This window comes from Hypanus sabinus, unplaced genomic scaffold (genome assembly GCF_030144855.1).
Source record: "Hypanus sabinus isolate sHypSab1 unplaced genomic scaffold, sHypSab1.hap1 scaffold_298, whole genome shotgun sequence".
NCBI classification, from domain to species: domain Eukaryota; kingdom Metazoa; phylum Chordata; class Chondrichthyes; order Myliobatiformes; family Dasyatidae; genus Hypanus; species Hypanus sabinus.
Window position 1 is genome coordinate 231,626 of NW_026781133.1, and position 27,846 is coordinate 259,471.

A 27,846-nucleotide genomic window follows, 5' to 3' on the forward strand; every position below is an offset into this window, starting at 1 on the left:
TATGAATTTATTCCCTATCGTGACTCCTTGAAATTCTCTTGCACAAACTGTTTAGGACTGGAATCTTAAACACGTTCAAGGCGGAAGTATCAAAGATTCTGGAAAAAGAGCAAAAAAGTCATAGTGAGGACAGGCTTCATTAATTGTGATCTTACTCAATGGTGCAAGAGGATCAGCAGCCATTTGCCCCACCTAGTTCCTGCTTGCATTCACCCTAAATATTCAAACCCACCAATGTCAAAAAGTACCTCTGGTCCTTGGCAGAAATGCACTGCAGATATTTGCTGGCCAGATTTCAACAGCATCTCTGAAACCCACAGTCAAAAAGATAGCAAGTGCAACACGTGCAGCACTGCCCTGTGCACGAAACACACTTAGAGAAATAGCCTTCCCTTCCACATTACCATCAAAATTCTGAATCATCTTCGAAACTGCCCCGTTCTCATGCGGTTTGGCTTGATTGGAATCAACACCTCACTCACCGGGCAACTGACAGACAATACATTACATCCTTACCGGAGACACAGATCCCTAAATATTTCAATATACAAAGTTCCGAGAAACAAAGCAAGAGTGATCTGAGATATCTCTGCCAGAAATTCTTCAAATGATAAACTCTGGAAGGACAAGGTTTAAGGAAACTGGGGTGGTTTCTTTGGAAATGTGTGATTCTTTCAAGGTATTATTTAGAACAATTATTTCGAGGTAAATGAATTCAGACATGCCATGCTGAATAACTAGGTGAGACTATCCTTTGGCATTTCAGTCAAATAGCACGAATCAAGAGTTTCAGGCATTTGTGGAAGGATTAATGAGAAAACGAATATTCTGACTTTCCATTTCTAGGGTGGTACAAGTTTACATCCCTCTTTTCCAAGAATGAATATTTTCTGTCTGATACACAGCACACAACAAATGGGAGTACATACACCATCTCAGAGACACCACACTGTGATGGGAGGACAGCCCCTGTCTGAGAGACACCACCCTGTAGATGGGAGAACATTCCGTCTCAGCGACACCACACTGTGATGGGAGAACATTCCCAGTCTGAGAGACACCACACTGCAGATGGGAGAACATTCCCTGTCTCAGAGACACCGCACTGTGATGGGAGACCATTCCCTGTCTCAGAGACACCGCACTGTGATGGGAGAACATTCCCTGTCTGAGAGACACCGCACTGCAGATGGGAGAACAGACCCTGTCTGACAGATACCAAACTGCACCTTCTCTATTTCATTCCCCATTTGCCCGGCTCACCTTAATTCATTGCCTGCCCATCACATCCTTCTGGTTCTCCTTCCCCCTTTTTCTTTCTTCCATGGGCTTCTGTCGTCTCCTATTAGATTTCCCCTCTCCAGTTCTGTATGTCTACCACCAAATGACTTCCCAACTCTTTACTTCATCCATCGCAACCCCTTCCCCACCCGATTTGACCTACCTCTTTGTGTTTCTCCAGTCACTACCCCATCCCTCTAACTCTGACTCCTCACATTTTTCTTTCCTCCTGTCCTGCTGATGGGACCCGGCCCAAAACGTCAACTGTTCTTTATTCTTAGTGGATTCTATATTGGGTTTCTGGGAAAAGTTAAGGGAGTGGTAGTACATGGTTACCTCTCTGAGTGGAAGTCGGGACCAGTGGAATGTTACGGTAATCAGTTCTGAACCCTTTGTTGTTTGTCATCTGGATGAAAATGTGGTTACCTAGGGTCACAAATTAAAGCATCCTGACTGAATGCATCAGTGCCTGGTATGGGAGCGGTACTTCCCTCAGTCAGAGGACACTGCAGAGACTGGTGCAGACAGTCCAGTGCATCTGTAGACGTGAACCTCCCACTTTTAATGACATTTATTAAAAAAAAACTGGTGTGTAAAAAGGACCCGAATGATCATTGGGGACCCGACTTAACCTAATGGCAAACTGTTCCAGCTGCTACCATCTGTGAAACGGTACTGCAGCATAAAAGCCAGGACCAACAGGATCCGGGACAGCTTCTTCCATCAGACCATCAGACTGATTAAGTCAGAAACGTTAAATAAACATTTTTACTCCTCTTTTTTCAAGGTAGTGCATCGGGTGCATATGTCACAGGCCAAATTAACCTGTATTTTTTTTCTAATATTAATCCTATTTGTGATAGATGTAATATTGAGGTGGCTATATTAATACATATGTTCTGGTCTTGGATCAAGTTAGATAATTTTTGGAAAGAAGGAAACTTTGTCAAAGGTTCTAAATTTGGATTTACAACCGAAATTACTTACAACAATTTTAGGGATCATTCCTTCGGAACCAGAAGATATTCCTGCTTCCACTCAACGGATGATTGCTTTCACAACTATATTGGCTAGAGAGCCATTCTGCGTTAATGGAAGGATTCTAATCAACCTACTGTTATTTATTGGCTTACCTCCATTATGTTTCAGTTCAGAGAAAATAAGAAGTCGGTCATTTGATACATCCTCTAAATTAGAGGAAACTTAGAGACCTTTTATTCAATATTTTCATATGCTCTGAATTATAGCCCTTCCAGTTACTTTTTTGAAGTTTTGGATTTGATCAGAAATTATTCTTTTTGGCTTTCACTCAGTTTGAGCTTTCACTCACTTTTGGGTTTACGCCAATTATAAAGGTTTCTTTATCTTTGTTTTCCTTTTATGGATAAGAGGAGAATCAATTACCTTTCTCTTTATCATATACTATTAGATTAATACTTTGTTTGATCTTGATAATGTAAATTTTTCCTTTTATTCGAACTGACATTGATATAGACATTCGTGATCATTGTCCTCCCGTTTATATATATATATATATATATACACACACAGATACATATATATATTTTTTCACTTAAATAATAAAATTGATAAAGAAGATTTTTTTTCACTCCTCATGTATATTGAAATTTAGCTACAAATTGGCATGTATGATGTTGTGGCCATCTCTGAAACTTGTCTAAAGGATAGCTGTCATAGGGATCACAACGTCCAAGGATATATGGTGTATTGGAAAGATAGGTTAGTAGGCAGAGGGGGTGGTGTGGCCTTGTGCATAAAAAAGTTATTGTATCATTAGAAAGGGATGACATGGGATCGGAAGCAGCAGATTCTTTATGGGATGAACTAAGAAATGGCGAGGGTAAGTGGACCCTAATGGCAGTTCTGTATAGGCCTCCATACAGCATCCGGGATGTGGTTTACAAATTACAGTAGGAGATAGAAAAGGGGTGCGAGAAGGGCAATCTCATGATAATCATTGGGAATTTTAACATGAAATTGGATTTGGAAAACCAGGCCAGTACTGGACCTCAAGAAAGAGAGTTTGTAGAATGCCTAAAGGATGGTTTTTTAGAACAGTTTATTGTTGAGCCCACAAGGGCTATTCTGGACTGGGTGCTGTGCAATGAACTGGAGGTGATAAGAGAGCTTAAGGGTAAGGAGCCCTTAGGGAGCAGTGATCACAATATGATCGAGTTCACTTTGAAATTTGAGAAGAAGAAACTAAATTCCAGTATGTCGGTATTTCAGTGGAATAAAGGGATTTGCAATGTATGAGAGGACAAATGGCCAAGGTTGACCTGAAAGGCACACTAGCAGGAAGGACAGCAAAGCAGAAATGGCTGGAGTTTCTGAAAAATGTAAGGTAAGTACAGACAGATATATTCCAAATAAGATGAAATTTTCGAATGGAAGTAAGACACCACCATGGCTGGCATGTCAGAGCCAAAGTAAAAGTAAATGATAGAGGATTGGAAAGCTTTTAAAAATATGCAGAAAGGAACTAAAAGGATCATTAGGGAGGAAAATATTGTTTATGAAAGGAAGCTGGCAACTAATACCAAACAAGATAGCAAATGTTTTCTTTAAGTATATAAAGAGTAGATATAGGACATTACAAAATTACGCTTGTGGTATTGTAATGAGAGATACAGAAATGACAGAGGAACTGAATGTGTATTTTACATCGGTCTCCACAGTGGAAGACATCTGCAGTTTACCAGATATTCAAGAGTGTCAGGGAAGTGAAGTAGGCGCAGTAAAAATTACGACTGAGAAGGGGCCCGGGAAGCTTTATGCTCTGAGGGTGCGTAAATCTCCTGGACCTGATGGAATGCACCCTCGGGTTCTGAAGGAAGTAGCGGGAGAGACTGATGAGACAATAACTAAGATCTTTCAAAATCGATAGATTCTGGTATTGTATCTGATGACTGGAAAAATTGCAAATGGTATTCTGCTACTTAAGAGGGTTGGGAGGCAGCAGAAAGTAAACTATAGACCTGTTAGCCTGACTTCAGTGATTTGAGAAGTTGTTGGAATCGATAGATAGGGATGACACTACGGAGTACCTGGAGGCACATGGCAAGACAGGCCAAATCCAGCATGGTTTCCTGAAAGGAAAATCCTGCCTGACTAACCTACTGCATTTTTTTTCTGGAAGTTACCAGCAGGGTAGACAAACGAGATGCAGTGGAAGTGGTGTACTTGGATTTTCAGAAGTACTTTGAGAGGTGCAACACAGGAGGCTGCTTAGCAATATGCAGACATCGCATCCTGCAGAAACTCATTTCAAGTCAAGTCAAGTCACTTTTATTGTCATTTCGACCATAACTGTTGGTCGAAATGAGGTCCAATACTGGCATGGTTTTCTCAATCCAATTTCATGTTAAAATTCCCAATGATTGCTAAGCTGGTACATAGTAAAAATGAGACAACGTTTTTCAGGACCACGGTATTACAGGGCACAGTACAAAAAAACTAGACTGAACTACGTAATAAAAAAATACAACACAGAGAAAGCTAGACTACAGACCTACACAGGAATGCATAAAGCGCACAAAAACAGTGCATACATTACAATAAATAATAAACAGGACAGTAGGGCAAGGTGTCAGGCCAGGCTTCGGGTATTGAGGAGTCTGATAACTTGAGGGAAGAAGCTTGGGGACTGTTACATAGTCTGGTCGTGAGAGCCTGAATGCTTTGGAGCCTTTTCCCAGATGGCAGAAGGGAGAACAGATTGTGTGACGGGTGCATGGGGACCTTCATAATACTGTTTCCTTTGTGGATGCAGCGTGTAGTGTAAATGTCCGTGATGGTGGGAAGAGAGACCCTGATATTCTTCTCAGCTGACCTAACTATCCGCTGCAGGGTCTTGCGATCCAAGATGGTGACATTTCTGAACCAGGCAGTGATGCTCAGGATGCTCTCAATACAACCCCTGTAAAAAGTGATAAGGATGGGGGGGTGGGAGATGGACTTTCCTCAGCCTTTGCAAAAAGTAGAGATGCTGCTGGGCTTTCTTTGCTATGGAGCTGGTGTTGAGGCACAAGGTGAGATTCTCCGTCAGGTGAATACCAAGAAATTCGGTGCTCTTTACGATCTCTACCGAGGAGCCGTCGATGTTCAGTGGGGAGTAGTCGCTCTGTGCCCTCCTGAAATCAACAACCATCTCTTTTGTTTTGTGCACATTCTAATACAGGTTGTTAGCCGCTGCACCTCCTATCTGTACACTGACTCATCGCTCTTGCTGATGAGACCCACCACGGTCGTGTCATCGGCGAACTTGATGATGTGGTTCGAGCTGTGTGTTGCAGCACAGTCGTGGGTCAGCAGAGTGAACAACAGTGGACTGAGCACACAACCATAAGGGAAGGATTCAATTCAGGGAGCAATTCAGCGCGGTAGCACAATTAATTTGCGGTAGACTGCCGGAACTTCCGGCAGAGGTGGGATGTTTGCAATAGAGTAGCTCCTTAGCAGCTAGCCAGCTAGTTTAAATAACGTTTGCTCCGCTAATGAACGAATGACACCTGTTAAACTCACCTCAACAGTGATTTAACCCACCATGGGCAATAGAAAAGTCACTGTTGCAAACAGTGCCGCGTGAAACACTGTCATTATTTCTGACCCCTATTAGGCAGGGGAACACTTCAGTGTAGTCTGGGGTGAAGTACCTTCTGCATTTTCTTTTTTGGAATACTCTGCCATGGCGCTCTCTCTCTTTCGCTCGCGCGCGCTCTCAAAAAATCAATTTCCGGGATATCGTACATAATTTGCGGGCACCAAGAAGCCGCAATCAATATGCGGGACACTTCCAGAACTTCTGGGAGAGGTGGGATGTCTGAATATGAGCCCATGGAATTACATGGAAGCTACTAGCAAGGGTGAACATTGGTTGATCGGCAGAAAGCAGAGAGTGGAAATGAAGAGATCCTATTCTTGCTGGCTGCCGGTTACCCTTGGAGTGCCACAGTTGTCGCTGCTGGGATTGCTGCTCTTTACGATGTATGTCAATGATTTGTACTATGGTATTAATGGATTTGTGGCTAAATTTGCCCATGACACAAAGATAGGTGGAGGAGCGGGTAGTGATGAGGAAACAGAGAGACGCAGAGAGACTGAGATAGTTTAGGGGAATGGGCAAAGAAGTGGCAAATGAAATACGAAGTTATAAAGTGTATGGTCATGCATTTTGGTGGAAGAAATAATCGGGTAGATTATTGTTTAGATAGAGAGAGAATTCAAAATACAGAGATGCAAAGGGACTTGGGAGTTCTTCTGCAAGATACCCTAAAGATTAACCCCCAGGTTGGTGAAGAAGACGAATGCAATGTTAGCATTCATTTCTAGAGGTATAGAATATAAGAGCAGGGATGTGATGTCGAGGCTTTAGAAGGCAGTGGTGAGACTGCACAGAGTATTGTATGCAGTTTTGGGCTCCTTATTTTAGAAAGGACATACTGACATTGGCGTGGGTTCCGAGAAGATTCAGAATTAATCCAGGAATGAAAGGGTTAACTTATGAGGAATTTTTGGTAGCTTTTGGGCTGTATTCCCTGGAGATCAGGAGAATGAAAGGAGGATTCCATAGAAATATTCTGAATATTAAAAGGTCTGATCAGATTAGATATGGCAAAGTTATTTTCCATGCAGGGGCGTTTAGGACAAGAGAACACGACCTCAGGATTGAAGAATGTCCATTCAGAACAGAGATGCAGAGAAATTATTTTAGTCATAGGGTGGAAAATCTGTGTAATTGGTTGCTACGAGTGGATCTTCTCTCCAATGTCAGTGTATCCTTTCTGAAATAAGGAGCCCAAAGCTGCGCACAATAGTGCAGTCTCACGATTACCTCAGAGAGCCTCAACATCACATCCCTGCTCTTATATTCTGTACCTCTAGAAATGAATGTCAACATGGCATTCACCTTCTTCACCACCGACATGGAGATTAGCCTTTAAGGTACCTTGCACAAGGAGTCCGAAGTCCCTTTGCAACTCTGCATTTTGAATTCTCTCCTGATCTAAAAAATAGTCTCCCTGATTTTCTTCTTCCACCAAAGTGCATGACCATGCAATTTCCAACTTTGTATTTCATTTGCTACATCTTTGCCCATTCCCCTAAACTATCTAAGTCTCTCTGCAGACTCTCTGTTTCCTCAGCACTACCAGCCCCTCCACCTACCTTTGTATCATCGGCAAATTTAGCCACAAATCCATTAATACCATCGTCCAAATCATTGACATACATTGTAAAAAGCAGCGATCCCAACATTTGACCCCTGTGGAACCTCACTGGTAACCAGCAGCCAGCCAGAATAGGATCCATTTATTGCCATTCTCTGCTTTCTGCTGACCAGCCAATGCTCCACCCACGCTAGTGACTTCTCTGTAACTCCATGGGTCCTTTTTTGGTAAGCAGCCTCATGTGCGGCACCTTGTCAAAGACCTTCAGAAAATCCAAGTATACCACACCTACTGCATCTCCTTTGTCTACCCTGCTTGTAATTTCCTCAATGAATTTAAGCAGGTTTGTCAGGCAGGATTTTCCTTTCAAGAAACCATGCTGGCTTTGGTCTGTCCTGTCCCATGCCTCCAGATATTCCGTAATCTCATCGCTAACAATGTATTCCAAGAAATTCCCAATCATTGATGTCAGCCTAACAATTCCATAATTTCCTTTCTGCTGACTCCCACCCTTCTTAAATAGTGGAGTAACATCTGCAATGTTCCACTCATCTGGTCCAATGCCAGAATTTATGAATTCTTGAAAGATCATCGTTAATACCTCATATTACTCCAGCTACTTCATTGAGAGCCCGAGGGTGCATTCCATTAGGTCCAGGCGATTTATCCACACTCAGACGTTAGCCTTCTCAGTCATAATTTTCACTGCACAGACTTCACGTCCCTGACATTCTTGAATGCCCGGTATACCACAGACGTTTTCTACTGTGAAGACTGATGCAAAATACGCATACAGCTCCTCTGTCATCTCTGCATCTCTCATTACAGCATCTCCAATGTCATTTTGTATTGGTCCTCTGTTTACCCTTGACTCTCGTTTACCTTTTATATACTTAAAAAAATGTTTAGTATCTTCTTCGATATTAATCGCCAGCTTCCTCTCATAATTTATCTTTTCCCTCTTAATGACCTTCTCAGTTTCCTTCTGCATGTTTTTGAAACTCTCTAATCCTCTATTTTCCCACCAGCTCTGACTTCCTTGCATGCCCTCTCTTTTGCTTTTACTTTGGTTCTGACTTCACTTGTCAGTCATGGTAGTGTCCTTTCTGCCTTTGAAAATTTCTTCCTATTTGGAATATATCTGGCTTGTTCTTCTCTCATTTTTCGCAGAACCTCCAGCCATTGTTGCTCTGCTGTCCTTCCTGCAAATGGCCCTTTCCAGTCAACATCGGCCAGTTCCCCTCTCATGCCATTGTAATTTCCTTTACTCCACTGAAAGTCTGACAGATTGGATTTTATTTTTCCCTCTCAAATTTCAATGTGAACTTGATCATATTGTGATCACTGTTCCCTAAGGGTTCCTTAAACTTAAGCTCTCTTCACCTCCGGATCATTGCACAACATCCAATCCAGCACAGCCAATCCCCTAGTGGGCTCAACAAAGAGCTATTCTAAAACACCCTCCTTTAGATATTCAACAAATGCTCTCTCTTGAGGTCCTGAACTGACCTGGTTTTCCCAATCCACTTTAATGTTAAAATCCCCAACGATCATCATGATATTGCCTTTCTGACATGTCTTTTCGATCTCCTGCTGTAATTTGTAATCCACATTCTGGCTGCTGTTTTCAGGCCTGAATACAACTGCCATTAGCGTCATTTTACCCTTGCCATTTCTTAACTCAACCCATAGGGACTGTACACCTTCCAATCCGATGTCATCTCTTACTAAAGATTTGATATTATTTCTTATACACAGAGCCACACCACGCCCTCTGCCTACTAATCTATCTTTCTGATTCTTTGTATATCCTTGGACGTTCAGCTCTAAAGCGATACTTTAGCCAAGTTTCAGAGATGGCCACAATGTCATATTTACCTATCTGCAGCTGAATTTCAAGATCTTCCATTTTATTCCTTAAGCTGCGTTCATTCAAACACAACACTCTCAGTCCAGTATTTGATGCTTTCTGTTTTAACTGCACCATGCCTTTATCGCCCTGTAACTCATGGCACTGGCTATGATTAAGGCTCATTCCCTGCCTGCTCTTTCTTTAATCTCTGTTGCACGCTATATTTGATTTATTTCTGTTTTCCCCATCCTCAGCCCAATCACTCCGGTTCCCATTCCCCTGACAAATTAGATTAAACCCTTCCTAATAGAGAGTGTCCGGACCCTGCCAAGGATGTGTTGGGTCTCACACTGTGTTTAGACCTTGCCAAGGATGCACGGGGTCTCACAGTGTGTCAGGAACCTTTCAGGGATATGTGGGTTCTCAACGTGTGCAGGACCATTACAACAGTGTGTGGTGTTTCCCCAGTGTGTCAGGAACTGAAAAAGGAGTGCAGGTAGTTAGGAAGGACGAAAGCTGGGAAGCAGGTCCTCAGTGGTAGTAATATCCGGTTTGCTGTCTATGCCACGCGACAGTCAGGACAGGTATACGATGGGGTGGTAGATAAATGCATGCCTTGAGTTGGGGCAGGGATTCAGTTTCCTGGAAAATTGGGACCTCTACTGAGAAAGGTGGGACCTGTATAAACGGACAGGTTTCACTCAAATCCAAGGGGTACCAAGATTCTTGTGGCAGGTTTACTCGAGCTGTTGGAAGTGGTTTAAACTAGTATGGCAGGATGATGGGAACCAGTATGAAAGAGCTAAGGATGAGTCAGCAGGTGGATGATGGGTGCAACATGAATGTAAGGAACGACAAGTGCATGACTAAGTACAAATGCAGTCAGAGCAAAGGTTTAAATTGTACCTCAGAGGCAAAATTCAAAAGGGCGAAGAATGCAGAACTGAAATTGCTGTATTTAAATCCGGGTACAATTAGGAATAAGGTGGATGAACTCGTGGCGCAATTAGAGATCGGTCGGTATGAAATTGTGCGCATCACTGAGTCATGGCTGAAATAGTTAGCAGCTTAATCTCAAAAGATTAACTTTGTATCGATGGGAAGTCTTATGTGGTGATGTGTTTCTGTTGGTAAGAGATGGAATTACATCTTTAGAACTAGGTATCATACGGTCAGAGAGTGTTGAGTTTTTGTGGGTTGAGTTAATAAATTGCAGTGGTTAAAATGCCTTATGGGATTCTTATACAGGCCTTCAAATAGTAGTCAGTATGGAAATGAAATTGGAAAGGGTGCTGGAAAACGCATGTTATATGGGGAATGACACAATTCTAATGGTGGGCTCAACATGCAAGGAGACTGTGAAAATTAGATTGATGTCAGATCACAAGAGACTGAATTTGTTGAATGACTATGAGGTGACTTTTTAGAGCAGCTTGTGCTTGTGCCTACTTGGGGAAAGGCTATCTTAGATTAGCTCAGATATTTGTAACGTAATGGGACCCATAGGAGGCAGTGTTTACAAGATAATTAAATTCATACTTCAGGTTGTGAGGGAGTTGCATAGCTCACATATATCTGTATCACAATGGAATGAAAGTAATTTCTGAAGCAGAAGAGAGGAGCTTGCACCGGAGGATTGGAGAAGGACACTTGTGTGGATGACAGCAGAGTAGAGATGGCTGGAGTTTCTGGGAATAGTTCACAAGCCTCAGGTTAGATATTCCCCACAGAGGAATAAGTTCTCAAACAGCAGGGGTAGGGAATCGTGGCTGACAAGGGAAGTTAAGGACTGCATTAAAGCCAAGGAATGTACATATAAGGCAGCAAAAATGAGTGGAAAGTTCATTTACAGGAAAGCTTTTAATATCTAACATAAGAAGAATAAAAGTTAATGAGAGGCATTGATCACGTGGATAGTCAGAGGCTTTTTCCCCAGGGTTGAAATGGCTAACACGAGAGGGCATAGGTTTAAGGTGCTTGGAAGTAGGTACAGAGCAGATATCAGGGGAAAGATTTTTTTACGCACAGAGTGGTGAGTGTGTGGAATGGGCTGCCAATGGCGGTGGTGGAGGCGGATAAGATAGGGTATTCGAAAAGACTCCTGGACAGGTACATGCCGCTTAGAAAAACAGAGGGCTATGGGTGACACCAGATAATTCCTAAGGTAGGGACATGTTCGGCACAGCTTTGTGGGCCGAAGGGCCTGTATGGTGCTGTAGGTTTTCTGTTTCAAAAAGGCTTCTAAAAAAGATTAAAGAAGGGAGGGAAGCAAAAGAAAGGAAATGATCGGCCAGTTACCCTAACCTCAGAGGCAGGAAAAGTGTTGGGACTCTATTGTGAAGGATGAGCTTTCAAGGTTGGAGACTAATGATAAAATAAGTAAAGCCAGCATGGTTTCTTAGATGAAGTAACAAGCACGGTGGACAAAGGAAAGACAATGGATGTCACTTCCTTACATTTCTGAAGGCGTTTGACAAGGTGTCAAATATGAGTCTCCTTAACAAGATAAAATTGGAGAATGAGCAAAGATGTGGCAGATGGAATGCAGTGTTGTGGAAATTATAAGATTTCATTTTTGGTAAAAACAAGAACAATAGTGCAGACGAATATCAAAATGGGGAGAAGTTTCAAACAGCAGAGGTGCAGAAGGACTCAGGAGTCCTCATGGAAGGCTCCCGGAAGGTTGAGTCTGTAGTAAAGAAGACCACGCAAGCACATTGTCTCAGGAACTTGCCAGGGTTGTGTGGTGTCTCCCAGTGTGTCAGGTTTGCTCAGAGATATGAGGGGTCTCACAGAGTCTCAGGACCGTGCCAGTGGTACGTGTCGTTATCCAGTGTGTCAGGACCATGTCAGGGGTGTGTGCGGGGTCCAACATTGCGTCAGGGTGCCTACCAAGGGTATCGGGGTCTCCCAGTGTGTTGGGACACTGCTGGGAGTGTGCAGGCTTTCTATTCAGTGTATTCGGTTGAGATATGGAGCGTAGGAAAACGTTGATTGTTGAAATAGTTACTTTAGAGAATGTGACAGTGGTAAAAATGATGCTATTCAATAATCAGGGAGAGAAACTGTTCCGTATTCAGAAGTAGGTGTGGGTATTTCAATGCGGTGTCTGATCCCTCAGCAAATAACATAAAGAACAATGCAGAACAAGTTTACAGGTAAATTGCCGCAATCCCACAACACTCAGTTTCTCTGTCCTATTTCTGATCTATCACCCTTCCACAGTGTCCATCACACAAACCAACACACCTGAATTTCAGTTCCTCTGTACAGAGCTGAGGGTTCTGTTCCCCATCTCAGCATCTCTAACCCTGTCTCCGGATGGACTCCCCAGGATTATTGAGTGGGAAATTAAACTGGATAACTTTAGCAGTGTTTGCACTAAGGGAGTGCAGATGTGAACAGAGTTGGGTTCATTTACTTTGCGGTTGAACAGGGCAGTTGGGTTTTATCAGCTTTTCTCATTAAATGGATGCTCTCATTATTATTCTGTGACTTCAATGGACTTACGGTTCTAAAAATGATAACCTGTGTGTCTGAGGGAATTTAGAACAGTGATCCAGAATGAGGTCTGTTCCACAGGTTGTGTAGCTGTAGGGGAAGGATTTCACCTTTCGGAGTGAAGAATTTCTGAGAACTTCACTCCTCCAGATCGGCCTTTTCTCCACTCTGGCCACGGTTGAGGGGCCTGTCGTTGCAGGACTCAGAGCGGAGTGATCCCTTTCGGAAAGCTCCCCAACTCTCCGAGTTGTTCCTCATACTATCCTGTGAAATCATTCCCTCCAGCAAAGATTTACCATGTGCCTTAATATGTTTTGTGTCATGCTGCCAACATTTACCTGGTCAAATCCCCATGGCTCTACGAAGATATGTCCCTGCACAATACTAACATTTGTTGGAAACAGCGGTTTCTTCACTTACCTTTCAGCTCTCTGGGAATCTCCGGTACGGGTCGATGGACCGGAACACAACCTGTTCGAATTTAAACAATTTAAAGAATTGAAATGTGTAAAATTATTGTGTATAGTTTGAATCCAAAATTAAATAAATCTCTGATATTATCTCACCATGTTCCTGTATTTCTTTCAGTATTTTGTCCAACTTTGGGACACCAATCCGCATTTTCACAAAGGTTTCCCACATCACCCTCCGGGCGCGGGAGCCTTTCTCCATCACCAGGCTCAGGAGGAGTTTAGAACTGTCCGCCCACTCTCCCTTATCAGCGAGATCGGAGATTTTCTGTGAAGAGTAACGGTGAACATATTGGGGACTGACAGATTCACACAGAGAATGAGAAGTAAATGATGCGCTCTGTAACGGGATCACACTGAGCAGTCACCCGGACGGGTGCTGATCCTGTCTGGACATGGACTGTACATTCTGAGTGCAGAGCACACGGAGGGACATTCACCGTGAACCTGGTCCACCAGTCAGTGAGATCCTGGCTCGTCTGTGGCCGCTCCATTGACATGGCTCCAAATCCATAAATGATTCCTCATCGGATTTGACAGTGTAAAACAGAAATCAGAAAATAATGAATCACAAATGAAGAAAGAAGTCAGGAGGGTTTTTATAACAGAGTGAGCAGTCTCGGAGAAGTTGCAGAAAAGATGATGTGATTCATCTCCTCAGTCCGCCAGTGTCCAACATGACAGCGGATTTCCGGCTGACACCTGATGCCTTTCCTTTGCCTTTTCCAGTGGAGGTTTATTCAGTGATTACACATTACAACATAACAGTAATCACCGATCCACACTGTTTGCAGTTACAGATTGTAACACAATCATCTCCACCCAGAACAGAACACACTCGAGCTCCTGTGACACCCACTGATGATGTCCCGGCTCTCACTGACGTCCTGCCGTCACGATGCACGATCTTTTCAAAATGAAAATTCCTACTGTATTTCCATTTAAACTTTATTGCAACCACAAACAATTGTTACCTGCTCCCCTCGCTATGAGCCTTAAGCTACCACTGGAATATTTACACCTCTTTCAATCAGAGTCACAGTTTTAAGAATTATATATATTTATTTCTGATTTGTTTTTATGCTCTATTATCCAATGAGTGAGAGTTCCGACACCCATCAGTCCTGTGATGTGTGAAAATTCAAACCCATTCTCCCTCCCACTCACCCGATGTTCCTCTCCGCTGAACTGATTCTCGGCCGTTAACGCCAGGCTCACTCCGTGCACCCCTCCTTCCATCGCCTGCTCCAGCCTGTCCCGGTAGAAGTCCGTCAACTGCAGCAGCTGGAAATCGTTCCAGCTTGCCAGGAGCTCGGTGATCACTGAGTTCGGAACTGTGAAGGAAAATGGGGAAAATTAAATAAATTATTGACCCACACTTTCCCTCTGGAGCCTAAAGATCACCAAACACAGTCCGAAATGTATATATATGGTGGGGTGGAGAGGTAATGGGCTTGGACTGGGGATGGGCGGCGCCGGGTGGTGTAAGAGGGGGTATACCTCCATCCGTTGAAGGCTGCTCTTTCGTATCCCCGGGAATATACCTCTCTGTTTTGGAAAGGACTCTGCTTATTCCTGAGAAAATAGTAACCCATCACCATCACTCTCCTGGTACTGCCCATCAGCACCGCTTTGCTCTGGGTTACTGTCTGCCTGCCTGGTCAACCCCTTCCTCAGCAAATCTCTGGGATTTCTCACAAAATACTGGAGGTACTCAGCAGATCAGGCAACATCTCTGGAGGAGAATAACAACCAACGTTTCAGGCCAAGGCCCTTCATCGGGCTGGAAATGAGGGTCAGAAATTCTAGATATTGTCACATTACTTTCTGTTCCCCGTCGTCCTGATCTGAAATGTTGACTGCTTATTCCTGTCCATGGATGCTGCCTGACCTGCTGAATTCTGCCAATATTTTGTGTGTCTTTTTGTTGCCCAAAACTTTCAGCATCTGCAGAATGTCTTGTCTCCTGGTGTAACTCGCTATTTTAATGTGCATCACAATCTGTTAGAGGAGCAGGAGCAGACGGTAACTGTATTCCTTCCACATGTGACTGTGTTTCCCCCAGAGATGTTAACTCTCTCTCTAATCACTCTGGTCAGTTTTCACAAATATTTTGAGAATTGCCATTATTTAATTAAACCCAGACGGAGGATCTGCAGCGTATTTATAAATTAAAAAACTTCGCCAACATACCCGTGTCCTTTCCCGATGTTGACTTCACTGGAGTTCCTCCCCTGCTTGAACCTTGATCCATTTTGTGGGCAGGAGTTTTCAGTTTTTGCTGCTCTGTAACAAAAAAAAAATGACAGGAGAGTAAAACATTAATTGGGTTTAAAGCAGAACAGTGTTTTGTTTTTAAACTGAGTTGAACACTTCCAAACATTTTGGGCCTATCCACTGAACACTTGTCATGTCTGGATCCACCTGCACCCATCCACCCACAGTCACACAATGTCCATCTCCGCTCTACATGGATTGTACACTGGGCCAGGATTCTCCAGGGTATCTACTCACTGTATTGCAGGCAATTCCCTTTTAGGAACCAATCTTGTGTCTTGGACCAGGAGTGATGAGTCTCCGGAATGGCAATCCAGGTTGAGCAGACAGCGCCCACTGCCTTGGTCCTCCTACCACTGGTGGCGCTGTGGTGAGTAATGGACAAGTGTTACAGCAGCGTGGGGTGAAACTTTTCTGCTGATGATGAGACTTCTATTCCTCTCGTCACTGGATTATACAGATTTCTCAGCCACACCTGATTCTCACCGTCTCCTTTCAGGTTAACATCGCCTGGCATTGACACCTATGGCAATATATGATTTGTGTCTTTTCAGAAACACTCAGACAACCTGAACAATGCAATCTCACACATAGCACCATGACATCTTGTCCTGAACCACTATAGTTTTTCCGGCAGGACTTTAAAACTATTATTAGCACCAAAACTTGGTTAAGATTTCTTTGAGCACATCACCTGGCTATTATCAGATAGTTAGTTATATGACACCTTGTTAAACACAATGTCGACACGCCATACATCCGAAACAGTCAGTTCGGAAAAAATTGTCAATATAATTAAAACAGAATGATGGAATTATTCAACAAGACGAGAGTATGTTAATATTTCATGTGGAGGACCCTGTATCAGAGCCGAGCCTGTGTGCAGGAGCCATGTATCTGTTCTCTATCAGCATTGTATTCTGCATTGTGTATTTATGATGCTTTTTTATGGTAACAAGTCGCATCAGTGGGGGTGTGATAAATGCAAAGGGAAACAGTTACATAGTTTGCTTTTTCCATGCAGTACACAGCTGGGGACTGACCGATGTCATATATTTTGTTACTATTAACTCAAATACGATTAATTTATGTTTGGGTACAGTTCAGTTTTATCACTTCAAGATTGTATGTTTACTGATTGCTAATAAAGGATGGAATACATATCACCAACTTTTGTAACAATCATTATTGGAGTTGAGGGAGCATCATGCAAGTACAACAAATCCACGGGGGGTCGCCAGCAATGGCAAATTAGCTTGGTTAAATTTCACCGTTACATTCTCAACAAATGTTTCTCAACCTGCCGATCATTGAAATATTCTGAGATACTGAGTATTTTGCTTCAGTTTTCACCAGTGAAAAGGACCTTGGCAATTGCGGGGATGTCTTACAGTGGACTGAAACACATGAGTGTATGAACTATAAGAAAGAGCATGTGCTGGATCTTTTGCGAGGTATTCAGTTAGATAAGTCACCGGGACTGAACGAGACATACTCCATGCTACTGTAGGAATCGAGGAAGGAGATTGCTAAGCCTCTGACGATGATCGTTGCATCAGCAATTAGGTGGGGAGAAGTACCGGAGGATTGGAAGGTTGCAAATGATGCTCTCTTGTACAAGAAATGGAGTAGAGATAATTCAGGAAATTACAGACCAGTTAGTCTTACTTCAGTGGTGGACAAGTTTTGGAGAAGATCCTGAGAGGCAGGGTGTATGAACATTTGGAGAGACATGGTCTGATTAGGGATAGTCAGCATGGCTTTGCAAGGGCAGGTCATGCTTATGAATTTGATTGAATTCTTTGAGGATGTAACAAAATGCATTGATGAAGGTAGAGTAGTGGAAGTACTGTATATGGATTTCAGTAAGAGGTTAGCTAAGGTTCCCCAGGGAAAGCTCATTCTGAAAATAATGAGGTACGGGATCCAAGGAGACCTTGCTTTGTGAATCCGGAATTGGCTTGCCCACAGAAGGTGAAGGTAGGTTGTAGATGGTTCGTATTCTCCACGGATGATTGTGACTAACAGTGCTCCACTGGGATCTGTTCTAAGACCTTGATCAGACTCTGTTTGGGAGTACTGTGTTCAATTCTGGTCACCTCACTACAGGAAACAATATGGATGCTATTGAGACAGTGCAAAGGAGATTGACAAGGATGTTGCCTGGATTGGGGAGCAGGCCCGATGAGAATAGGTTGAGTAAACTTGGCCTTTTCTCCTTGAAGCGATGGAGGATGAGAGGTGACCTGACAGAGGTGTTTAAGATGAGAGGCTTTGCTTGTGTCGATAGCCAGAGGCTTTTTCCTCCAGGGTTGGAATGGCTAACAAGAGGGAGCATAATATTAAGCTGCCTGGAAGTAGGTACAAGGGGGATGTCAGGGGTAAGTTTTTCACACAGAGAGGGATGGGTGTGTGGAATGCACTGGCAGTGACGGTGGTCGTGGTGGATAAAATTCGGTCTTATAAAAGACTCTTAGACAGGTACACGGTGATTAAAGGTCTATGCTGCAAGGAAATTGTAGTCAATCTCTAGAGTAGGTTACACAATTGACACAATATTGCGGGATGAATGGCCTGTAACGTGCTTTAGATTTCTATGTTATATCTTCTTTACATTTTACCTACCGAGCTGCCAAGATGATCATCGCTAATCAAATCTCACAGAGATTTCTCAGATCCTGTTGAATTTATTCCCAAGTGCACAAGTACGGGAAGGTGCAGGTACAGAGAAACACTGACTTGTGGCAGCATCACAGGCAAGTACATTCAGATAACACACAGAACAGCAATTATACAATTCTGTGTCACTAACAATATGAGCATACAGTCTCCCACTGTTTGCCCACCGAAGAGGTGAATATCTCTGCTTGCCACCACTGTGGGCTCAGACGTTTCCATAGACGAGCCCCTCATTTCTTTTTCCCGCTGTCAATGGGCTCCTTCCCGCATCCTGCTCCTTGATCCCAAACCGGGGCAAACAACCTCTCAGACTCCATCCTACTCAACCCCTCACACCATATTTATCCTCTCAGTTAATTCACCCTCCCTCCTCCTCCTGCTGGGTTCCCTCCCTCCCCAGGGAGATGGCAGCAATCCAGTGGGACGAGTGGTCTCCTCATACCTCTCAACGATACATCAGACACCAACCGAAGGAGAAGGTTCTTAAAATCCCCCAGCTTCCCTCAGAGGCATATTGAAATAATTCAAAAAGTGGGGCATTTACTTTGAGATTTGTTCGCTTTGACAAATTTGTTCATGGCGGGAGGATGCGATGACCTCAGCGAGGGTAATGACCTCTTGGATGGTCCATCTCTGTTATTGGGTGTAACCAGTGACTGACATCGCTTCGGACCAATGGGAAGAGTGTAACTCCTCTGTAGACTGTGGGGTGGGGTGGATGATTGATGGAATTGTTACCTTAGACGGTAATGTTCAACCGTCTGTTGAAGGCTGTTCTTTCTAGTCCCCGGGAATATACCTCTCTGTTTGCAAAATACTCTGCCAATTCCTGGGAATATAGTAACCATCACCAACACTCTCCTGGTACTGCCCATCACTGCCGCTTTGCTCTGCGCTACTGTCTGCCTGCCTGGTAATCCCCTTCCTCAGCAAATCTCTGGAATATCTCACAAAATGCTGGAGGTACTCAGCAGGTCAGGCAGCGTCTATGGAGGAGCATAAACAATCAACGTTTCAGGCCAAGGCCCTTCATCGGACTGGAAATGAGGGGACAGAAATTCTAGATACTGTTACATTACTTTCTATTCCCCGTGGTCCTGATCCAAAACATCATACGTTTATTCTTCTCCATGGATGCTGCCTGACCTGCTGAGTTCAGCCAATATTTTGTGTCTTTGTGTTGCCCAAAACTGTCATCATCCGGAGAATGTCTTGTCTTCCGGAGTAACTCGCTATTTTAATGTGCATCACAATCTGTCGGAGGAGCAGGAGCAGACGGTAAATATACTCCTTCCACGTGCGACTGTGTTTCCCCAGAGATGTTACCTCTCTCTCTCATCTCTCTGCTCAGTTCTCACAAATATTTTGAGAATTGCCATTATTGAATTAAACCCAGACGGAGAATCCGCACAGGATTTATAAATTAAAATACTTCGCCAACGTACCCGTGTCCTTTCCCGATCCTGACGCCACTGGAACTCCTCCACTGCTTGAACCTTGATCCATTTTGTGGACAGGAGTTTTCAGTTTTTGCTGCTCTGTAACAAAAAATAACAGGAGGGTCAAACATTAATTGGGGTTTAAAGCAGAATACTGTTTTGTTTTTAAACTGAGGTGAACACTTCCAAGCATCTTGGGCCTATCCACTGAACACGTGTCATGGCCGGATCCACCTGCGCCCATCCACCCACAGTCACACAATGTCCACTTCCGCTCTCCATGGATTGTACACTGGACCAGGATTCTCCAGGGTATCTACTCGCTGTATTGCAGGCAATTCCCTTTTAGGAACCAATCTTAAGATATTAAGATATTAAGGGTTTCAGAGTTAAGCAGGAGGAATACAAGATTAACATTTGCTGATGATGTTCTGGTTTTATTTAACAAACCCATTGTACTCGTTGCATAAATTATCCTCTAGATTAGAAGAATATGGGAAAATATCAGGCTGCAAACTAAATTGGGATAAAAGTGAAATTTTACCTCTTACTGAAGGAGATTATAGTCAATGTCGATAAATAACTCAATTTAGATGGCCGATAAACGGTATAAAATATTTAGGTATCAGAGTTGATAATGATATAAAGAACATACAAATTAAATTATTTACCATTATTGAAAAAAAATCAAGAAGATCTTGATAAATGGATGATATTACCAATAACATTAGTAGGTAGAGTAAATACCATAAAAATGAACATATTCCCTCGATTACAATACTTATTCCAATCACTACCAATACAACTTCCCCAGAAGATTTTTCAAATAAATATGTGAGGAAGTTCCTTTGGAAAGGTAAGATGTCAAGAATATCATTGGAAAAATTGACATGGAAATTTGATCTAGGAGGGTTACAACTTCCAAATTTTAAGAATTATTATAAAGCATATCAACTTAGATTTATTGCATTTGTTTTTGAGAAAGATAGACCGGCGTGGATTAGAATACAACCAGATAAAATAGGAGAAAATACACCAGAAGATTTTATATATAAATGGGAATCTAAATGGATACGGGAAAAGAAAGTATCTCCTATATTAAAACATTTGATTGATTTCTGGGATAAGATAAATGTTGATGATGAGATATAGAAATCTTTATTAGCAAAGAGATCTTTAATTCAAAATAGACATTTCTTTAACAATGGTAATCAACTTTTATATAATTGATTTCAGAAAGGGATTAGATATATAGGAGATTGTTTTGAAGGAGGTATATTAATGTCATTTGATCAATTAAAGAATAAATGTAAAATATCAAACAACACTCTTTTTTGTTACTTCCAATTAAGGGCTTATTTAAGAGAAAAATTGGGTTCAAAAACAGGCAATTAAACAAGGAATCCATAAGTCAAGACAAAAATGGGAAATTGACTTGAATATTAAAATTGAAGAAACAAATTGGTCAAGACTATGTCTTGATAGAATGACAACTACAATAAATGTCCGGTTAAGATTAGTGCAATGTAATTTTTTACATCAATTATATATTACACCACAAAAAAATAAATTAATTAAACCCAAATTTATCTGATCAGTGTTTCCGATGTAACCAAAAAATTGGTACTTTCTGACATTCTACTTGGTCTTGTTCTAAAATTCAACCTTTTTGAACAAATTTAAGAGTTTTACTGGAACAAATTATTCGAACACAACTTCCACATAACCCAATAGTATTTTTATTCGGCGATATTGAAGGGATAAAACCAAAACCCAAATTGAATAAATATCAGAAAGAATTCATAAAAATTGCACTGGCAGTAGCCAAAAAGGCTATTGTAGTTACTTGGAAATCGGATTCATACTTAAGTATAGATTGTTGGAAGAATCAAATTTCCAGCTGTATTCCACTTGAAAAAATTACTTATAGTTTAAGAGATATATATGAAACATTTTTGAAAATTTGGCGCCTTTATTAACAAAAGACAGGATTAAATATATAGGTGCTCCGAAGATAAAATAATTGGTTATTTGGGGAAAGAAATTAATATATATATATATATACTAAAGTTATTATGAACTCCGTGGAGCATGTGGGGATCTTCTGTATCCAGGCATTCTTTCTTTCTTTCTTTCTTTTTTCTTCTTTTTCTTTTTTCATTTCTTGGATAGGGATGTTAGGGGGGAGGGGTAGATATTTTTTTTTTCTTTCTGTAAACATTTGAAAACTCAATAAATTTTTTAAAAAAAAAACAAAACTCAGTCCGAAATATATATATGGGAGAACGGGTTTGGGCCTGAGGTTAGGGGTCGCCGGGGTGTAGAAGGTGGTATAGTTCCATCTGTTGAAGTCTGCTCTTTCGTGTCCCCTGGAATATACCTCCCTGTTTTGAAAGGACTCTGCTTATTGCTGAGAGTATAGTAACCCATCACCATCACTCTCCTGGTACTGCCCATCAACACCGCTTGGCTCTTGGTTACTGTCTGCCTGCCTGGACAACCCCTTCCTCAGCAAATCTCTGGCATATCTCACAAAATGCTGCAGGTACTCAGCAGGTCAGGCAGCATCTATGCAGGAGAATAAACAATCAACGTTTCAGGCCAAGGCCCTTCATCGGACTGGAAATGAGGGGACAGAAATTCTAGATATTGTTACATTACTTTCTGTTCCCCGTGGTCCTGATCTGAAATGTTGACTGTTTATTCCTGTCCATGACCTGACCTGACCTGACCTGCTGGGTTCTGCCAATATTTTGTGTGCCTTTGTGTTTCTCGAAACTTTCAGCATCTGCAGAATGTCTTGTCTTCTGGAGTAACTCGCTATTTTAATGTGCATCACAATCTGTCAGAGGAGCAGGAGCAGACGGTAACTGTCCTCCTTCCACGTGTGACTGTGTTTCCCTAGAGATGTCAACTCTCTCTCTCTCTCTCTAATTTCCCTGCTCAGTTTTCACAAATATTTTGTGAATTGCCTATATTGCATTAAACTCAGGCGCAGAATCCGCAGAGTATCTATAAATTTAAATACTTCTCCAACTTACCCGTGTCCTTCCTCGATGTTGACGTCACTGGAGCTCTTCCACTGCTCGAACCTTGATCCATTTTGGTGAGAGGTGTGATCAGTTTTTGCTGTTCTGTAACACAACAAAACAACAGGAGGGTCAGACATTAATTAAAGGAGAATACTGTTTTGTTTCTAAACGGAGGCAAACACTTCCAAACATCTTGGGCCGATCCACTGAAGCCTTGACATGGCCAGATCCACCTGCACCCATCCACCCACAGTCACACAATGTCCATTTCCGCTCTCCATGCATTGTACACTGGGCCAGGATTCTCCAGGGTATCTACTCTCTGTATTGCAGGCAATTCCCTGTTAGGAACCAATCTTGTGTCCTGGACTAGGAGTGTTGCTTCTACGGAATGGCAAGCCAGGTTGCGCAGACAGCGCTCACTGTTTTGGTCCTCCTACCACTGGTGGCGCTGTGGTTCGTAATGGACAAGTGTTACAACAGTGTGGGGTGAAACATTTCTGCTGACGATGAGACGATGCCGACGATTCCTCTCGTCACTGGATTATACAGATTTCTCAGCCACACCTGATTCCCACCGTCTCCTTTCAGGTTAACATCGCCTGGCCTTGACACCTACGGCAATATCACCTATAGCATCGTGACATCTTGTCCTGAACCACTATAGTTTTTTTTCCAGCAGGACTTTAAGACCATTATTAGCTCCAAAACTCAGTTAAGATTTCTTTCAGCATATCACCTAGCTATTAACAGATAGTAAGTTATTTGACACCTTGTCAAACACAATGACAACATGCTATACATCCAGAACAACAAGTTGGGAAAAATCATTAAAATAAATAAAATAAGATGCTGGAGTTATTCAACAAGACAGAGAGTATGTTAATATTTCAGGTGGAAGACCCTGTATCAGAGCTGAGCCTGTGTGTAGGAGCCATGTATCTGTTCTCTATCAGCATTGCATCCTGCGTTGTGTATTTATGATGTTTTTTATGGTAACTAGTCGCATCAGTGGGGGTGTGGTACATGCAAAGGGAGTCAGTTATATATCTGTGCTTTGTTCCATGCAGTACACAGCCCTAACGCCCTTCCTTCAGACAACATTGGTGGCGTGGGGAGGGGAGACTTGCAGCTCGGGCTACTGCTGACCTTCCATAAAAAACATACCTTGCCCAGGCTTGCGCCCTGGAAACTTCCCAAGGTGCAAATCCATGTCTATCGAGACTAACGGGGGCCGACTACACTACCCAGCTGGGGACTGATGGATGTCATATATTTTGTTATTATCCACTCAAATATGCTGAACTTAAACTTGGGTACAGATCAGTTTCATCGCTTCAAGATTGTATGTTTACTGATTGCTAATAAAGGATCGAATACCTATCACTGACATTTTTTAACAATCATTATTGGATTTGAGGGCACGTCATGTAAGTAGAACAAATCTGTGGCGGGGTCGCCAGCAATGGCAAATTAGCTTGGTTACATTACACTGCTACATTCTCAACAAATGTTTCTCAACCTGCCGATCATTGAAATATTCTGAGATACTGAGTATTTTGCTTCAGTTTTCACCAGTGAAAAGGCCCTTGGCAATTGTGGGCATGACTTACAGAGGACTGAAATAAAAGTACAGACTTTAAGAAAGAGCATGCGCTGTATCTTTTGAGAGGTGTTAAGTTAGATAAGTTGCCGGGACTGAACGAGATATACCCCATGCAAATGTAGGAATCGAGGGAGGAGATTGCTAATCCCCTGACTATGATCTTCGCATCATTAATGAGGTGGGGAGAAGTACCGGAAGATTGGAAGTTTGCAAACGTTGCTCTTTTGTTCGAGAAATGGAGTAGAGATAACTCAAGAAATTATAGACCAGTGAGTCTAACTTCAGTGGTGGGCCAAATTTAGAGAAGATCCTGAGAGGCAGGGTTTATGAGCATTTGGAGAGACATAATCTGATTAGGGATAGTCAGCCTGGCTTTGCTGAGGACAGGTCATGCCTTATGACTCTGACTGAATTCTTTGAGGATGTAACAAAACACACTGATGAAGGTATAGCAGTGGAAGTACTGTATATGGATTTCAGTAAGAGGTTAGCAAAGGTTCCCCATGGAAAGCTCATTCAGAAAATAATGAGGGATGGGATCCAAGGAGACCTTGCTTTGTGGATCCAGAATTGGCATGGCCACAGAAGGCAAAGGGCGGCTGTAGATGGTTCGCATTCTGCAGGGATGATGATGACCGATAGTATTCCGTTGGGTCTGTTCTGGGACACCTTCTCTTTGTGATTTTTACAACTGACCCAGATGAGGAAGTTGAAGGATGGGTTAGTAAGTTTGCTGAAGACACAAACGTTGGGAGTGTTGTGGATCGTCTACAGGGTTGTCAGATGTTACAGTGCAACATCGATAGGGTGCAGAATTGGACAGAGAAGTGGCAGATGGAGTTCAATACTGATAAGCATGAAGCGGTTCATTTCGGTCAGATTCCATGAAAATATAATATTAATGGTAAAACTCCTGTCAATCTGGAGGATCAGTGAGATCTTGGGGCTAGTGTCGATAGAACACTCAAAGCTGATGCACATGTTGACAGTGTTGATAAGAAAGCATATGGTGTGTTGACATTTATCAGCCACGGGATTGAGTTCAAGAGCGTGAGGTAATGTTACAGCTATACAAGACCTTGATTAGATCCCACTTGGGAGTACTGTGTTCAGTTCTGGTCACCTCACCACAGGAAACGATATGGCTGCTATAGAGGGAGCACAGAGGAGATTTACAAGGACTTCCTTTGGATCCAGAATAACAATCATTTTGTTCTCCTTTACACTTGTAAACAATCTTGAATCTTGAACCTTGGGGATAATCCCACGACCAACCACGTTATCTATGCTCCTACTTGATTTCATAAACTCCTGCAATGTCACCCTCATTCTCCTGTGGAATAAAGATCCAGCTCGGCCAACCTCTGCCTATGACTCGGCCCTCTAGTCCAGGCAACGTCTTCAGTAATCTCGTCTGCACCCGATCCAACTTGATAGTATTTTTCCTACAGCAGGGTCAACACAACTGTACAGAATACTCTGTGTCGCCACACCAACAATATAACGCCCGAAATCCAGAACTCAATGCCCGAACTGATAAAGGCCAGCATGATTAAATCCTTCTTTTCCACCCTCTATACTTGCACGTCCACTTTCAGTGACTGTACTCTTGTACTCCCAGGTCGCTCTGTTCCACAACACTTGGTGCCCTCCCATTCACTATACCAGTCCCACCTCGTTTGACTGTCCACAATGCACCATCGCTCTCCTGTCCAAGTTGAAAACCATTTGGCATTGCTCAGCCCATCTCCATAACTGACCAAGATGCCTTTGAAATTCATTGTCACCTGTTGCGTGATAAGCCAGTCTCCTGAATTTAGTCTCCCTGTATGCACATGACTGTGTCGCCACCCACAGCTCTCATCTGCTAATTAAGTTTGTCGATAGCACCGCATAGATTGGCCTCCTCTCAAGCAATAATGAGGTGGCCTAAAGGCAACAGGTCATCCCCACTTCTACAACCACCCCGCTATAAACTGCAGTGTGAGGAGTTCTCATAATTTTGCCCTCTCCCAGCAGCTACCTACCGAAATGTCGTAACGGGTAGACAGATAGTGTCGATCCCGCCTGCGATGGAATAAGCAAAGCGAATCCTCAGTTCCCTCGGTCAAGGATCAGGAAATCCCCAAGTCTGGACGGATCGGCTTCCTGCTGTTGCAAGCAGTAGCCCGGGGACAGTTCCGAGATGTGGGAAGCTCGCACCTCCCGAGCCTTTGCTGATGATTCGGAACTGGGTTGAAAGTGTGGCATTTCCGATAACACCTCCAACTGCCCCGGTTTCCCCCGGGACATGCACAGGAAGTTGATGCATTCAATTAGATGCAGGGAATTATTAATTCTTTCAAAAGTGATTCGCTACAGTTCAATTGTTGAACAACCCAATAAGTTCTCAGTTTCATTTAAGTGGCTAACTGCCTTTGTGATGTTTATATATCAATATCCACAGCTCCTTACTTTGTACTGCGGCTTCAGGTTCTGTTACCACCCTGTCCCAGTGAGGCTGTGTTACGGGTTCTGTAAGTAATGAACACACCCTGGTTAATGTTCAATCAGCTCCGGGTGATAATCATTAACTAAACCCACAACGTTACCAGCGGTTCCCTCCGCCTCCTGTTCCTTAGTACAGGGTACGTTCTGTCTCCAACAAACATCTCCATGGAGATGAAATGTGATCTCAGTGATTTTGAGAGTGGAATGTTTGTCAGTGCCAGAGGGAGCAGTTTGAATTTCGCAGGAACTGCTGAACTCCTGGGATTGTCCCGTTCAACAGTCTCAGTTTTGCGGAGAATGGCGCGGAAGATCAGTGAGCATCAGTTCTGAGAGGGAAAACGCCTTGTTAATGAGAGAGATCGAATGAGAAAAGCGAGATTGGTTCAATCTGCCGGGAAGGCGACAGTAACTCAAATAACCACGCTGCAAATGCATTGTGCAGAGAGGCGTCTTTGGACGTGTAACATGTCGAACATTGAAATGGACGGGCTACAGATGTAGAAAACCACGGACATACAATCAGTGGCCGCAGTATTAGGTACGGGACGTGCACAGGACAGTGCCCACTGATATGTGTTTTTGTCAGCCAGAAGTTAGCGATGGGAGATTTGATTACAATAGCATCCCGCATTGACTGTGACCAACGCAGATCTGACTGTGATCTCGGCGCATCAATCCTGCCTCTCACCTGTAACATCTCACTCATTTGTGTATCAAGGGCCACCACGCTGCAGGATTACAATATTAATTGTATGTTGAGGACGGTCATTCCCATGACACACTAGACCCAGAGAGAGAGAAAATATCTCAACTGTCTTCAACTAGCAGTGCCTGGTTTCAGATCCTCACACAAGAGGAACTATTCTGTCCACGTCCCTGTCAAACTCCGCGGGATACTTTATGTCTCATCGAATTTCCCACTCATTTTACCAAATTTCCGCAGAAACAATCATGTACATTGTTATTTTTAAAAAAAACTGTGATGTATACAAACAGGTCTCCCCTGTTTTAAGTCACATCACAAGTCAAGA

General features: G+C 42.8%; 1 protein-coding gene across 1 annotated transcript in view; it reads right to left on the reverse strand.

Annotated features, from left to right (window-relative positions):
- LOC132388325 (NACHT, LRR and PYD domains-containing protein 3-like) overlaps positions 1–27,846 on the reverse strand; it is a gene marked incomplete at its 3' end in the record, with an annotated part of 61,368 nt that overhangs the window by 26,807 nt on the left and 6,715 nt on the right. The window contains exons 3-9 of the mRNA XM_059960660.1: positions 26,780–26,839; positions 22,729–22,821; positions 19,694–19,786; positions 15,486–15,578; positions 14,460–14,626; positions 13,389–13,560; positions 13,243–13,293 (exon numbers count right to left, since the gene is read on the reverse strand). Of these exons, the coding sequence (XP_059816643.1) occupies positions 13,243–13,293; positions 13,389–13,560; positions 14,460–14,626; positions 15,486–15,578; positions 19,694–19,786; positions 22,729–22,789 (637 nt within the window). The remainder of the gene's footprint in view (positions 1–13,242; positions 13,294–13,388; positions 13,561–14,459; positions 14,627–15,485; positions 15,579–19,693; positions 19,787–22,728; positions 22,822–26,779; positions 26,840–27,846) is intronic.